This window comes from Nyctereutes procyonoides, unplaced genomic scaffold, assembly GCF_905146905.1.
Source record: "Nyctereutes procyonoides isolate TBG_1078 unplaced genomic scaffold, NYPRO_anot_genome, whole genome shotgun sequence".
Taxonomy (NCBI): Eukaryota; Metazoa; Chordata; class Mammalia; order Carnivora; family Canidae; genus Nyctereutes; species Nyctereutes procyonoides.
The window spans coordinates 52,861,283-52,878,530 of record NW_026575125.1 but is presented as its reverse complement, the minus strand read 5'-3'; the positions used below and the strand labels follow the sequence as shown (position 1 = coordinate 52,878,530).

The 17,248-nt window shown below is 37.8% G+C and overlaps 1 protein-coding gene across 1 annotated transcript; it reads left to right on the top strand.

The window, feature by feature from the left end:
• The first annotated feature begins 2,892 nt into the window (after positions 1 to 2,892).
• LOC129518443 (MICOS complex subunit MIC10-like) lies at positions 2,893 to 3,290 on the top strand. Its single transcript, XM_055338578.1, has one exon. It carries the CDS (start codon positions 2,915 to 2,917, stop codon positions 3,149 to 3,151), a length of 237 nt encoding a protein of 78 aa, XP_055194553.1. The 5' UTR covers positions 2,893 to 2,914; the 3' UTR covers positions 3,152 to 3,290.
• Positions 3,291 to 17,248: the final 13,958 nt, after the last annotated feature.

The following is a 17,248-nucleotide window of genomic DNA, read 5'->3' as shown; positions in this document are numbered from 1 at the left end:
CCACTGGAAAAAGGACAGTCTCTTCAATAAACGGTGTTGGTAAAATTGGACAGCCACATGTGGAAGAATGAAACTAGACCATTCTCTTACACCATACACGAAGATAAACTCAAAATGGATAAGAGATCTAAATGTGAGACAAGAATCCATCAAAATCCTAGATGAGAACACAGGCAACACCCTTTTTGAACTTGGCCACAGCAACTTCTTGCAAGATACATCTATGAAGGCAAGGGAAACAAAAGCAAAAATGAATTATTGGGACTTCATCAAGATTCTGCATATGCAAGGTTCTGCATAGCAAAAGAAACAGTCAACAAAACTAAAAGACAACCTACAGAATGGGAGAAGATATCTGCAAATGCAATATCAGATAAAAGACAGTATCTAAGATTTCTAAAGAACTTATTAAACAAGAAACAATCCAATCTTAAATGAGCAGAAGACATGAGCATATATTTCTCCAAAGAAGGCATACACATGGTTAACAAGCACATGAAAAAAATGCTCCGCATCACTTGCAAAATACAAATCAAAACCACAATGCGATACCGCCTACAGCAGTGAGAATGGTGAAAATTAACAAGACAGGGAACAACAAATGTTGGAGAGGATGTGGAGAAAAAGGAACTCTCTTGCACTGTTGGTGGGAATGCAAACTGGTACAGCCACTCTGGAAAATAGTGTGGAGGTTCCTCAAGAAGTTAAAAATAGAGCTACCGTATGACCCAGCAATTGCATTACTGGGTATTTACCCCCAAAGACACAGATGCAGTCAAACGCTGGGACACTTGCACCCCAACGTTCATAGCAGCAATGTTCACAATATCCAAACTGTGGAAGGAGCTATGATGTCCTTCGACAGATAAATGGATATAGAAAATGTAGCATATATATAATGGAATATTACTCAGCCATCAGAAAAATGAATACTCACCATTTGCTTTGATGTGGTTGGAACTGGAGGATATTATGCTGAGTGAAATAAGTCAATCAGAAAAGGACAATTATTATATGGTTTCACTCATGTGTGGAATACAAGAAATAGTGAAAGGGGTTATAAGGGAAAGGAGGGGAACCGAATGGGAAAAATTAGAGAGGGAGACAAACCCTTTGAGTCTCCTAACTCTGGAAACAAACAAAGGGCTGCAGGGTGAGGGGAGGTGGGGTAACTAGGTGATGGGTACCAAGGAGGGAACTTGATGGTATGAACACTAGGGGGTTATACTATATGTTAGCAAATTGAACTTAAATAAAAATATTTAGGGGACAATTGAGGAAATTTCAATATGGACTGTATATTAGATAATTCTATTGATATAAGATAATTTCTTTAAGAATGATGATGAAGTGATAGAGATATTCAGTACCTTTACAATTATCTTTGCATTTGAAAAATTTCAGAATAAAATAGCAGGAGAAAAATCATTTAATATCTTAAGCTAAAAACTTGAAGCTCTTCTGATGCATTCTAATTTCCTTATAAATTGTATAGAATAGGGCTTGCAGCTTAAATACAACTCTTGCAGGTAGGTAAATGACCACCTTGCAAGGACAAACATCAGGGTTCTCTTCTGAGGGCTATGTGAGAGAGCAGAAAGATGGTAGATGAGTTTAACATGGGCAATATAAGGCAACACACTAAAAGTTTTGAAATTACATCTATACAATGATGGATTTGAAATAAAGAAAATTTACTCATCCTCAATAACAATTGGAAACAAATTAAGAAATAGCACATGACCTCCCCTACTCATCACCATCTTACTCTTATGTAAAATCAAGAGGCAGCTACATTGAGAATACTATGTGAAGCCTAAGAATTCTAAATCACAGATTCTAACAAAGCATCTAAGTATCTACCAAGCTATTTGCCAGCCCCTGTTCCTTTAATTTTACATATGAAGGAACTGTGGACCATAACTAGGACTTGCTCAAGATTACTGTGCAGCTCATTAGTGGAGCTTAGCCTTAATACTACTCCTAACTCTTAGTTCCATGTACTTTCAGTATTAAAGGACGAGAGACTGAGAGACAATAAAGAAATCAAAGACCACTATCATGAAAAGCATGAAGAGGATGAAAAATAGCTTTGTTCACAAAATGATAAATAAGAGAATTTGGAGCTTTTCCCTAAAGATTGAAAAAAAATAATTTTAAGGCAAATAAAAAAGTGATATTTTACACAGAAAATAGTAATTTTAAGTAGTTGTTACCCAAAGTGGTAGTATAAAGAAGTTGAAATAAAATCCAAAAAGGTTTAGGTAAAATCATAGAAAATAAATTAATAATATACTGTTATTAAGTTAAGCTGGTTAGGGAATGCCATATGCTGCAAACAGTGAAACACAGATTCCTGAGTTCTGGGTTTGAGTTGTAACTAATCCTTTCATTGAGCCATCTTGGGACCTTTGGAAAAACTCATTCTCTTCTCTGTACCTCATTTTTTATATGTCAAATGGGGGTATTAGATTAGGCCAGAATTTCTCAAAATATGTTCCTTATAACATTAGTTCCATAAAATCTTCTGCAAAAGAAGCCAAATTATTTTAAATATTAAATATGCACCCTTCTCTTAAAGATTTATGGAGCTTATTAGAATATTACATGGAAAATCTTGAAAGTCTTAAAGTACAGAACACTGTTAAACTTTGTTTCACCCAGTAGCTTTCAAACTTATCTAGTCATGGAATCCATTTTTCTTTTTTTGTTTGTTTTTTTTTTTCCATTTTTCTTTTAATACATATTAATATCGTATAAAAATACTGTTTTATAGGACCCCCTTTTGGAGAACTACATTCTTCCTCTTTGGGCCCTGATTTTGGTTAAGCAAGGCTTAGCACAAATTTCACAGTATGATGTTTTTTTGGTGTAGGATAGGTAGCTAGGGAAGCGGGAGCCGCGGGTGGGGAACATGTCGGATTCAGAGCTCGGCAGGAAGTGGGACCAGTGCATGGCGGATGCGGTCGTGAAGATAGGTACTGGTTTTGGATTAGGACTTGTTTTCTCACTTACCTTCTTTAAAAGAAGAATGTGGCCATTAGCCTTTGGTTCTGGCATGGGTTTGGGAATGGCCTACTCCAACTGTCAGCATGATTTCCAGGCTCCATATCTTCTACATGGAAAATATGACAAAGAGCAGGAGCAGTGACTTACACCTGAGAACATCCCAGTGGGAAGAAAAGAGAAATCATGTTTATTCCTCAGGAATACTGAAGTGCCCTGGAGTAAGTTGACATTCTTCTGTAACAATGTAATCAGTAATGCTTTAAACTCCAGCACACTGTTTATGTATTTAAAACGAAATCTGTTTCTTGTTTTGTATTTTCTCTCTGGAAATCGCAAGGAGGCGGTATTAAAGGAAATAAATTCAAAATAGTAAAAAAAAAAAAAGGATAGGTAGCTAGGATAGTTTTACAGAGATTATATATATATATATATGCATATACATATACATACATACATGCAAAATGCACATGTAAATCCACAAAAACACATACATGCCACATAGTCACATATCTTCTATTGGGTCCTCAAAATCGAATCCCAGAAAGCTGACCTTTGTGAATTTTATGAGTTTCATTTCTGGGTTGCCATGTCTTCATGGGTTCAGCCAACAGGAGGCACCATCAGAAAACTGAATGAAAATCAGTGATGTAGAATTATTATTCCCTTGATTTTCTCTCTGAGAACTTGCCTTGGGCTGCATGAGTCTCTCAACTGAAAAACACTGCTCCTTTCAAGGTGGCCAAGTCTACAGAACTGTATCTTCTTCCAGATTCTAGCAACTCTTCCCTCCCTTAGTCCTCCCCTAGGAGTGATAACAGCTCAAGGGCTACCAATTTGGCATACTGCCCTAATCCTTTATTGTTCCTCTACATATACCCCTTTGTAAATAGCATATTTTTGAAAAAGCAAAACAAAACAAAAAACCTTTGGCTTGAATAATTCTGCATTGATTGTGCTGTGTGCTTGGTTTGAACTCTAACAAATCCACTGTTTCTAACAGATTTCATTTGAAGGTCATATGGGGCTTACAGCCATATAGTAGTAGAAAGGACAAATAATTTGAAGCTCAGGATAGGGGACCAAACTAGAGCTAGAGATTTGGGATTCATTGATTACAGGAGGAAGTAGAAACTGTGGCAATAGAGATAATTGCCCAATGACAGTGAAGAGTGAAAAGAGGACTTAAGACAAACAAGAGCCTGCAAAGAAGGAGCATTGTCACTTCCTAGAAAGCCAAATTATTAAACAGATGAGAAGATTGTTTAATAAGCAAGGAGCCAGACAAAAAAGACAGGGATAAATTTAAGGGATAGTTTATTCAGATTATTTCTACCTTTTAGAAACCCTGTTTCTAGTAACTTGACTTTCAAGGTCCTTCAGATTCTGGTGGTTGGTTAAACTTCCTGGAATAGACACCAGCATAATGTGTCCATAATGATCCCCTCTCTTCCCAATTAACAATTCTCCCTTTACATGTTGACACAACTGATCCCAAAGTTGCTGTTAAAACTAAGCCATTCTTTCTGTTTTAGTCAGACAAATACGTTTTCTCTTGACATAGTGTTTTAATTTTATTCACAAACTTTTGAAATATGGGATTGTCTTATTGATTGTCATAGAATACAAAATGTACCACTGCAATGCTCTCTACACAACCAATTATTAATGTAACCTCAATTTTCATTATTGCTTTTTGGAAAAAGTATTCTAAGCCATAAGAATTTAAGGATAAGTTTATAAGATGAAGCATGAAGTCATAAAAGACCCTTAGGTTAGTAATCAAGAAATTCGGGTTCTAGAGCTGGAAATGAACTAAATCTCAGTGTGACTTGTGGCCTTAGCTTTTTCATCTATAACGTGAGAAAACTGGGTTAGATCACTATGTTTTCTTGGAGACCTGGGGAACTATTTCAGAAGGCGCTTCAGGAAGCAAAAAGAGACTGATAAAGTGGCCTCTGGATCCATATCCCTATTCATCCAAAGTAGCTCTGCTTTTTCTTATAGACATTTAATTAAATGTATGATTTTACTGAAGGAATGACTTCACTTAAAAACAAAACAAAACAAAACAAACCAACTGACTACTACCACCAGAAATAACAACAACAAAATCCCAAACAGACTAAATTATCCTGAGATACCTCATACTGATGGTCTAAAAATCTACAGATGTGGGCATAGAGAGGAGTGTCCTACCTGCAGAGGACTACTTTGGGAGATCCTTCTTCTTGCTCTCAGGTATAGTCATTATTCAGGCAAAGGAAGGCCATAGCTGACTGATCTCAGCCTTCTAGTTCTGGCATTGCCTTAGTCTGTTTTAATTCCTGATCTCAAAAAAAAAATAATTCCTCTTTTTTTTTAAGATTTTTTTATGTATTTACTCATGAGAGACACACACAGAGAGAGAGAGAGGCAGAGACACAGGCAGAGGGAGAAGCAGGCTCCATGCACCGGGAGCCCGATGTGGGATTCGATTCCGGGTCTCCAGGATCGCGCCCTGGGCCAAAGGCAGGCGCCAAACCGCTGCGCCACCCAGGGTTCCCAATAATTCCTGATCTCTAGCTTTGTGGTGGCAGAAAGGGAGAGCCTAAAGATTATCATTATATATATATATATTTTTTTTTTTCCTACTCCCACTGTGCAGTATTCAGGACTATGTGGTTCTTCGGGTTACAATTTAGGTAAGATGGGCCAGTCTCCAAAACTAGAAAGTAAACAGACTTCAAATGTTTCTTTCACCAAATTATACTCTGAAATATCTCTCCTTCCATCTTTATTTATTCTTCTGTTAATTTTGTGGTTGGAACAAGTCTAAATATAAATGAAATATCCCCTAGCTGGTCCTTATCGCTAGCCAGATCCCAAAGTTGCTGTTACCACTTGCTTTACATCTGGTATCTCAAGAGGATGAGGCAAGGGCAGCATTGGCCTATGCTTCCCACCAGGAATCCTGATGCTGGGCTGAGTAGAGTCTGAGCCAAAGAGCATAATGGAGAAAGAATCTTCTCTTTCTTTTAGCAAGGAAAAGGGTGCAAAAAGATCAACCTACACAGAGGACATGAATTCCTTGGTAGGAATGTGGCTTGCAAGGATGAAGGAGAAGGAATTTGGCTTGCAAGGATGAAGAAGGAGAGCCCTCCTTCAAGGCTGAAATTAGATTCCAGCCTATTCCACAGGAACTTTAGAAAGGAGAAAGGAACTTTGAGCTTAAACTGCTGAAAGAAGCTAGGAAAATAAGTAGTAAACATGTTAGAGGATGCAATGAGTTATTCCTCTATCTGGATACTGCCTCTTTTTACTACTGATCCCTGCCTCCACTTACTCATTTCTGAGGAGCTAATGAAGAAAGTTATAGGGGTCAAGAAGAGAATCCCCTTGGGCTCTGTAATATCAATTTTCAAGTTTGTCCAGAGACCAAGACTTATAGACATGGTATCACAAAGAATTCAAGTTCATTTTAATAAACATTGAACTAAATGTCTACCCAGTGTCAGACCATGTGTTAAGCCAAGAAGTTCATGTACTAAAGGGAGAAAGAGTAAACAGAATTTCAACACAAAGCTGTAAGTGGAGTGATGGAGGCCAGGACAGCATGCTACAGAAGCATAGAGTAAGGGCACATGACTGAAAGACATATAGTTTCATAGAACACTGAGCTGAGAAGAAACAGAGAATATGCAGTCCAATCCCTTCTTTATACAGATGAAAAAAGTGAGACCCATAATATTTATGGGATTTGTCCAAAATCATTGAACCAGCCAATGGCAGAGCTGGACTTCTAGTGAATCAGGGTCAATCAGCCTTGTACCATTCTGTATAGACAATGACTTTTTGGCCTCATTTAAGATGAGTCCTTTGGCCTATAAATTATTCCGTAATGCTGGATTAGGAAAACATCTAAGAGAAGTTAGTGAAGGTTTTCTGCAGTGTATAAAACTGCCTGTTGGCATTCAGGAAATCGGCCACCACCTAGGGATACAGCAGTACAAGAGACCCCAGGCTTAATACCCAGAAGGACTGTGAGTCTCAGTGGGAACTAAAACTCCTGGATCTCCTTCCCTGTCTCCCACTTCAAAAATTGTAGTTTCTAATAGACTTTCAGGACACAACAGGATAGACAAGTTTCTCTAAACCAATTCCACTTGTCAGATGGCCTTTCAATCCCTGCTTGTACTTTGCCAGCAACAGGGAGCACACTTTCCTCAGATATAGATTGTTTCATCTCAATACAAATCTGTTAGAAAGTACTCTTATGCCAAATAGAAGGACATCTACTTCTCTAAGTTTCTGCCCTTTGAGAATATTCTCATTAGGTTTATATCCTCTGTCTTTCAGAGACTTGTAGGCCACAATCATGTCACTTTGAGTTTTCTTTTTTCCAGGTTCAAAAGTCCCATGTTCTTCAGTTGTTCCTCATGAAACTTGAACTGTAGCCGTCTCCCAGACTGTGATCTTCTGGACCTATTCTTCCTTAGCATTAAAGAGGGAGGGCATGCTCTTTCATATATTGCTGATGAGACTGTTAATTGGCAGAGATTTGGGATAGTTATTTGGCAGCATCTATAAACATTTGAAATATGTATACCCAATGACCCAGGAACCTTACTTCTAAGATGCCATTCTATAGAAACAGCAACATCTATGTTTAGCTATATCTCATATATATTTACATATATATATATATATATATATATATATATATATATATATATAAAATCTATGATCTATCTATCTATTCTAGAAATTTGGTATAAACATACTGTAAAATAAATGTTAGCATTGATTGAAGTAGACCTATGTAATAATATGGAAAGATATCCAAGGTATATTAAGAAAAAAAAGGATGCTGAAAATCAATATGCATTTTATGATTTCATTTCTGTAAAGAAAGCAAAATTATATTTGGGTGTCTTTATATGTAAACAGAAATTTTATAAGCTCTGAGAAGTGGTCTTAGAGATATTTTCACTATTTTTCCTTCATAAGTTTCTATATGTGTTTCAATGAGCATGAATTACTTTTGTGAATTAAAATACTTTAAGACCATAAAAAGCTAAATAAATCAAGTTGATCTGTCCACTCTACTCCATCATTCACAACATCCACCCCAGAGGTATATATACAGAGGCTGTTGGAACATAGAGTTGGCTTTGGGCCCTGTGGTCAAACTGTCTTGGTTTGAATACAAGCTCTTCAACTTAGTAGCACATTATCTTGGACTTCCCATGGACTTTATGTCTCTATACCTCAGTTTCCTCCTCTGTGAAATGGGGATAAACAGAATACTCATTTAATGGAGTTGCTCTGAAGATTAAATGATTTAATACATGTGAATCATGTAAGTGGTGATTGACATGTAATAAAAGTTTAATAAATATAAGCAATAATTATAATTATCATTGTCTTACACTCAGTTATACTCTATCCACCAAGTCGTGAAGACATGATACATCCAATATTCTAACTTCTTTGTTTTCTTCATTCTTCACAATATGTCATTTACTAAATCTGGAATTATATTAGGTCAAGCCATATGCATTTCCCATTTCTGTAGAAAAAATAGTTGGATATCAGTAATTTTATAGCTAATACATTCCAAAGATTTCACAAATCTTTTCATTCTTTTCCTATATTAGGCTATTAAGTTTGGACTGTTACAGCAGTCATTCTTCTAGTTGCTCTACCTAAACTCTGGTTCTCTTCCTATCCTAATCTGCCATATATACATACCTCTGATGGAGTCTTAACCCTAAGCCTACTGATCATCATGCTCCATCCCTGATCACAGCCCACCAATGATTTTCTATTGATCACAGCAACAGTCCTTATCTCCTTTTCTTTTTTTTTTTTACAAGGAATGTTTGACAGAGCCTAACCTTTCTTATTTATTTACTTATTTATTCAGAGAGAGAGAGAGAGAGAGAGAGAGAGAGAGGCGGAGACACAGGCAGAGGGAGAAGCAGGCTCTATGCAGCGAGGCAACGTGGGACTCGATCCCAGGTCTCCAGGATCACACCCGGGCTGCAGGCAGCGCTAAACCGCTGCACCACCGGGGCTGCCCCTTATCTCCTTTTCTAACATGAAACAACGCTCACATGTACAATAATCTCCCATAAAAATTATCAGATTTTGGAAAGCCCCCCAAACACACTTTGCAGGGTAGTAAAAGACATTCACTGCAGATTCTTTGTGTATTATCGATAGAAGCATCTTACAAGACTGTAAGTAATGAAATTAACCATTTAAATTCACTTGGCTATTTAAATTATGTAGAAAGAGATTTCCTGTTAACTTTTAACATTTCAAAATAATTTCCAGTGATTTTTTTACATAAGCAATAAAGTTGATGGAAGTAACCTGTCAGGTTCTGGGCAACATGCTCAGAATTTGATTTAAAATGTCTCTTTAACTTGTTGGAAACCATTGATCAAGTCAACATGACTTCTTTATAGCAAGACTGATAGAATTCATATAGATTATAATTCAATCAGATACCTGAAACAGTACATGTATTGACTGGTGGGATATGTACATACCTCCAGTCACAGTGAAAGAAATAGCTGGGAAATAGTTCATGTAGTCTGAATACACAGAAAAAAATGTTAGAAAGTGATGTTTTTGGTTACTACAAGCTATTTCTCTATATAATTCATAATAATATTTTATATAAATGTTGTCCTAACAGAATGTCATTAACCCAGAGTCAACTATCTGTGACCTTTGCAATTGTTTGCTAAAACATTTCCAAAAGGTTTAATGTTCTTTTCAAAGTGTATTTCTTAGACTTCAACCCAGTCTAACTAGGAGGTAACTCATTTTGCTATCCTCATTGAAAGTTAGGGAACTGAGGAATGAAAATTAAGTGAAGTCAAAATAAATATATTTAAACACACAAACACACCCTGGTACACACACACACCAATCATGATTGACACTACTACCATCAAGGCATTGTGATTTGCAATTGCTTTTTTCATCACTCCAAACTGAATCTGAAACATAAAATCACACAGCATATGTTGATTGGGCATTTGCTATGTATTAGGCATTGCCTTCTGTTATATTCTTATTAATAGAGGCATTCATAGTTTCATTCTCATTCATGTGTAAAATAAATGTAGGGGTGCTAGGTTCCCTTTCTTTATCTATCCTTGCTTTCCTTCTGATAAGGAATGTACCCGAGTGTAAGGTGAAAAAGAAAAAAAATGAATAACTGCAAAGTCGCAATTTGCAATCATGATCACCAACTACAGAATTAATCAGAAATAAGACTGAGTGGAAGTATAAAGGTGAGGGTGATGTGTAATTCTTAGTAAACTAGCTTATGACTCTACTTAATCCTCTTTCCTGTTCAATAAAGCACATCAGAAAGCAAATTAGTGAAGATGATCTTATTGTAGGATAACTCTGAGTCTACTTGATTTTCTTTTTAGGTAAATCATTTGCAAACTTTGGTACTTTAACTCTTATGGGTAACAAATTACTTTCAACACATCAGTGGGTTGCAACACTGGGTCTGGTCTTCTGAACAAAGTCCAAGGCCTTTTGGCTGGCCTTCAGGAGTGGCTGTACTCTGACCCTCATATTTTGTGAGTACCCTTCCCATACACCATGCTCTAACCAAATGGAGCTCTTCACTGTTCCTTATTCACATCAAGCAAGAGTCCTTTCTCTTTGTATCAAGAACTAGTGTTGGAGCCAGAATTGAATCTGAGGCAGGCAGTTGCTCCAGAATCCAGATGCTTAACCACTACATTTTACTGCCTCTCATACAGTTCTTGCATTATAGTCCTTGCTCTCTGGGAGGAGGAGAAGGTGGAATATCTCTTCCTGAGCATTTGTGTCATCTACAGAAACTTGCATGTAGTAGGTCTACTCAGTTAATGTGTGTTGAATTAAACCCTATTTTGTTGGTATGGTAAAAGTATAAGAAACACTTAAAAATAAATTTGTTAAGGTTTAGGGAAGCTGCATTAAAGATCGTACATGGTGTATTTTTACATCAGACCCTGTAGCAATCCGAAAACAAAAAGACAACTGGAGAGAAGAAAGCAAACTGTGTGCTCTAATTCTCATAATCTAAGTCCCTATCAGCTGTGAAAATAGTTCACTGTTTATTGTTTCATAAAGATTACAGATGGCTTCTAGCATGGCTATTCACTCCTTCAGGCTTAAAAGTTAAAAGCTCTAAAATTACATGACAATTTACATAGCCACTGAATTAGAATTTTACTGCTGCGGGATCCCTGGGTGGCGCAGCGGTTAAGCACCTGCCTTTGGCCCAGGGCGTGATCCTGGAGACCCGGGATCGAATCCCACGTCGGGCTCCCGGTGCATGGAGCCTGCTTCTCCCTCTGCCTATGTCTCTGCCTCTCTCTCTCTCTGTGTGACTATCATAAATAAATAAAAATTTAAAAAAAACTTTCATAAAAAAAAGAATTTTACTGCTGCATGTATAGTATGTGTTGCTAGTTATTTGACACTGAATGAGTTGAATGTCTGAGCTTTGTTTTCCCCATATGTATTATAGGAATGAGTGCTCCACAAAACTGTTGTAAGTATTAAGTAACATAATATATACAAAACTAGCACAATATTTGCCATTGAGTATATATTGAGAGGCCCCCAATGTATTAGTTTTCATCCTCATCTCATCCTTTCCTTGAGTTTATAATTCCTAGCATGAGACTATTTGAAAAGAGTTATAGTAGATACCGAGATACATAGCTTCTGGCCACTGACTTTGAGAAGACAAAATTGATACTGATAGAATGTCAAACAGTAGAATGGTATATGATTTCTTTCCTTAAATCTGGAAGTCATTACTATTTCCTTTCATTAGCTCATCTCATCCAATCTAGCACCAAATCTAGAGTATTCTATTTCCCAAGTATCTAAAATGTATCCTCTCATTTGTAAACTCCCACATCTTTCACCTAGATGGCTGCAACCACCTCCTAATTAATCTCCTAGGGTCTTGCTCCACTTGTCTACTCTCTACACTGTCCAGAGTGATCTTTCTGAAATGTAGTTCTAATTATGTCATTCTTTAGCTTGAAACCCTTCAGTGGTTCCTCATAATGACATGATAAAGCAAAAACGCCTTAATGTGCTTGCCAGTCAGTTATGTCTGACTCTGCTTTCCTTTGCAGTCTCATCTCAGGCTATTTCCAATTCACACACTATACTCCAGTAAAATTGAACTACTTGGAATTCTATTAATTACCAAATTACCATTCTCTCTCTCTTACTCTTTCTCCCTGTTTCTCTGTCTCTCTTTCTCCTTCCTTCCCAGCTCCCCCCCTTCTTGTCTGTTTCTCTCTCTACCTTTGTACATGTTCCAGTGTTTCAATGTCCTTATAGGCATTATATCTCTTACTCCAGCCACTAGCTCCCTTATTGTTTCTTGAATACACAGAGCACACTCTTTACTCAAGGGTCTTTTCACTTGGTGTTCCCACTGCCTGAATTGCTCTTTCCTCACATTTACATATGGCTCCCTTCATTTCCTTTATGACTGTCCAAACATCAATAGAATTCCACCGGGCAGCCCCGGTGGCTCAGTGGTTTAGCGCCGCCTGCAGCCCAGGGTGTGATCTTGGAGACCGGGATCCAGTCCCACGTCAGGCTCCCTGCATGGAGCCTGCTTCTCCCTCTGCCTGTGTCTCTGCCTCTCTCTCTCTCCTCTCTGTGTATTATCGTGAAGAAATAAATAAAATCTTTAAAAAAAAACAGAATTCTACCTATAATAGCACTCCATTCATCACTCTTTATCTTCTTGCCCTGCTTAATTTTCTTCATACTTCCTTATTATCTATATATTTATGTCTATGTCTATTTATCTATATCTATACACACACACATACACACAATTCTATCCCCCACTTCAAGAATATTTGCTCTATGAGAGTAGAGACCTCACTGTATCTGTTTTGTTCACTGTGACATTTCTAGTGACTAACACAGTGCCTGTCATAATGTAAATGCTCAATGAATATGTGTTAAATAAATACATGAACATTTTCCTTTGTTTCAAATATTTTTCTTTACTATATTTCCATGATTTTCTTGACTAATGTCTATTCAATCTTCAGATTGTAACTTCTTTGCAGAATACAGCTGGGTTGGGTACCATGTTGGTTTGCCCCCACTCCCACAGAAAGAAAGAGTGCTTTCTCTTAGGCCAGCACTAATCAAATTATTTCTCCGTGGAAAAGTTAAATGGGTCCAGATCATAGAAGTTATTGAATGCTAAGTCCAGCTGTTTAGACCTCATCCTGTTAGTTATGAAGTCTTTGAAAAAAACCATGCATGGGAGTATAGTGTCTTTAAAGGATGTTTTTGAAAGATTATTCTGACTACACTATGCAGAATATATTAAAGAAGAGCAGGGAGAACAGAGACCCATGAGAAATAGGGAGATTAGAAGCAAGACAAGGAAAGAGACTAGAAGCGTGAAGATTTGAGTATGTGTCTAGAGCTGTCATGAAGAAATAATTAACAGAGTTGTATAATAGTTGTGCATGATAATTAAAATGCAAATCATGTCAATGACAATGCTAAGATATCAAGCCTAGATGGCTATAGATGAGCCAGAGTGGTTCAAGGAGAAATCTAAGACAGCAAGATTGAAATAGAAAACAACAGTTAAAAAATATTTGAGGTCAGCAAAATGTTAAAGGTATCCTGGGCAGGCTTGGGAGTCACTCTTGTTAGAAGAACTGTGCTCTTAAGAAAGACAATGGAGGGGGATGAGAGCTCTAAGTGTGATGCTAATTATATGGTTGTATCTAAAGTTCCCAGTTCATTGCTCTTTTCCAAGATCAGAGGAAAGACTTCATCAGAAAGAAAATATGGCTAAAGCTGGTGAAGTTCTGCATATGTACTAAAGTCTATAATAGGCCTTTGATCCTCACAATACACCTGTGAACTAGGTTGTGTTATCCTGTTTTTACAGATGAAGAAATAGATGCTCATCAAAGATTCATACAGCCAGCAAATGGTGAAGTTAGTATTGGAGCTCAGATCTTTGTGACTTCCTTCTGTCACACCAGATCTCAGGGAATAATTACCATTAAATAGAACTATCTCTCTCTTTCTCTCTCTCTCTCTCTTAGAGATTTTATTTATTTATTCATGACAGAGACAGAGAGATGCAGAGACATAGGCGGAAGGAGAAACAGGCCACTAGCAGGGAGCTCGATGTGGCACTCAATCCTGGGATTCCAGGACCATGCCCTGAGCCAAAGGCAGATGCTCAACCAGGTGTCCCTAAATAGAAATATCTCATGAAGATGTCTACGTCTGTCCTAATTCAATAATTTTAAGGTTTGGGGAATGACATAACTGATGGGAAGGATGATTGGCTTATGATGAATGTGCAATAAGAAAAGTTCCTGACTCTGAAATGGTTAGGGTTGAAGAAATGTACTGACATCTGTGGCAGGCTGCCCACTCCTCAAATATGCCTTGAATGCAATCAAGGGTGAGGGAATACTCCAGTACTTGCTCTAGAAATGAATTTGGCCTTATGGAAGACTATGGAAAAAGTGATAGTAACATCAGTTCTTTCCTGATTTTTTATACTTCTGGAAATTGAGGCCTAAAATTATATTTGAGGGTGTGAGGTCTGTTTTGAAAGAAAAATGTTTAAGTATACCTTGCATATATGAAAAGTTAAAACCATTATTTTAATCTGGAATGAACAACAAAGGACTAAACTTTTCTGTTTATTTGTGGGGTTTGAAGAGCTCGCTTTCTCTGTCTAAATTTAAGTGCTGGATTTGGACTGCTGTTTTTTGTTGAGGACTGATAGGGACAGAAAGAAACATCATTTGGCAACATGAAGATGGACTGAGGAAATGGGACATAGTAAATGCACTCTGGGAGAAATCCTCTCTATTGTCCAATATAAAGATTTTCTTTTCTTACATTGTAATTCATTTTAAGAAAGTTTGTAAGACACCACAATCTGGTTCTGCCTATGTCTTGGGGAATGAGAATGGGAGCCTATATGTGCTCTGATGAAAAAGGGTTCATGGAAAACAATAGCCATCTGGTGAAGTGGTGGTTAAAAGACAACTTGAGGAGAAAGGCAGAGAAGTCTGAAGTTACAGATGACAAAAGAACACCAGGAAATATTTTTGGCAAATATGAACACTCACCAGAAAGTTTTAAAAAGAAGTAGGAAGAAGAATAACCGTGGAATTTCTTCTGCCACTCCAAAATCCCCTACCATTTTGGCAACTGAGGCCATTCTGTGTTGACACCTCAGCAGTGCTTGGCTGTAGTCTATCTCCTTTTCCTGAGGCCATCTCCTCATGCGGCCTGTCAGTCTTCTTCTTTTGTTTCACTGAGGTTTGCTGGGGGCAAGGAGGAGGGAAGGTTCTGAGTTATCAGCCTGCATCATCATTCATGCTCCCCCTTCCTCCTAGGAAGTTGGGGCAGGGATGGGAGGCTGCAGATTGGAACAGCAAGCTACCCGCAGGCCATAATGAGGGCCGGGGGGCCTTTGATCAGTTCCCCGTTACTGGACTGTTTTTCTGCATGTCTTTTTTTTTGTCTTTAAAATTTATTTATTTATTTACCTATTTGGTTTGTGCTGAACAGGCACTGTGAGCTATCTAAAGGTCACTAGAATGGAACAATTTGGCTAGAGCCCAAAGTTTCAGCTTTGCCAGGGACACTCTGTTCTACTATACCTCAGCATTGTCAAAAACACTCAATTCAAGCCCATTTTAGTTCTTCCTTCATTTTCTTTCCCCTTTCCCAATTTTTGGTTCAGATACTCTATATCTCCCTGTCTTAAGTTTTTCCTTCTCTCACTCTTTGTGGTCTTTATGTTCTTTTCCCCATGCTCTTTATCCCAGGATTGACTCCTCTGCTTAAGAGGACTTGGAGCAACTTCTGTTGGTCAGTGAGGTATCTCTGGGTCTGGTGATCTTACATGGCAACAGTTATGGAAGAGGTTAGAGTATTATTTTCATCTCTAAAGTAGAAATAAGTGTAGGCTATTGGTGAGGTCTTGGTAGAATGCTAAACTGAGGCAAGAACTGGCAAAAGGAAGTGGGGGAGCCACACTGCACAGGGAGTGTCACTGAGAAAAGATTGATAACACACTAAGGCTGCCAAAGGGGGAAACTGTAAATTATATTTCTTGATGGCCAAGGAAATTGAGCTCAGAAGTCTGAGACGCTTTGGCACAGCCTATTTGATATGATTTCTGGAATGACCCTCTCCTTTTGATCCGCGCCCCCCTGCACTGTATCTGTTTTCCTTCTTTGGTCCACTATCATTTCATCATCACATGACCACAGCTCAATCCACTACTACCACTTAGATCATGGTTTACTTGCCTCCTCTCTTGCCCAAAACTTTCTCTACCAGACTCTTGCAGAACTTCTCCCAGTTCCTCTAATGCTGCCTTTGAATCCTTCTCTTAGTGAGCTAGTTCATTGCTATTATTTTTTTTAGAAATTTATAAGGTGACATGAAAATAAAGACAGGAAAGTCCTTGCTGAATTCAAACACATAGGCCCACTTCCCAGCCCTGAGAAAAAGGGAAGTTTCTCCTGCCTTTTCCCACAGGCATCAAATCTCAAGCTGAAGGACTTGCTTCTATTTGTTATCCCAGGCTATCTCCATGCAGATGATGTCCACTTTGAAGAAAAAAGAAGGCCTAGTTTGAAAGATAAAGAATATATGTCTTGGAGAAAACTAGACATAAATGGAGAAAGAGAAGTTCTCTGAAGAAAGGCAATGACAATTTCACATGTACTTTTATGGAACTAAGGAGGGTCAAAAAGGTGACATGACAGATAATAGGCCAGGTGAAACAAACAAACAAACAAAAATTCTAATAATGTGGGATCTTAAGTAGTAGGACAAGTAACTGTGAAAATATGTTGATTTTTTTCCCAGGAAATTTTAAAGAATGAGGTATCCTTCCAGCTTTGGATAGGTCAATATTGTACTCCTTGCGAACCATATAATTAATTCTTGACTCTAAGGAAAGTCATTGGCAAATTGGAGCTCATCCAGAGAAAGTCAAAGCCCAAATTAAGCTAAAGTTTAGAAAAGCTGAAGAAATGAAAATGTCTTATTCTGGGAAAGATGGGACCCATACACAGTGTGATTTCCACCATCAAATACTGAAGGTTTAATGTGTGGGAAAAGAACTGGATATTCTTTATATTACCTGAATGTATATTTGGGAATAATGAGGCAGACTCTATGAAAC

Bases quoted from the DNA above. Each gene is read 5' to 3' on its own strand.
- LOC129518443 (XM_055338578.1), top strand. From the start codon at position 2,915: ATGTCGGATTCAGAGCTCGGCAGGAAGTGGGACCAGTGCATGGCGGAT.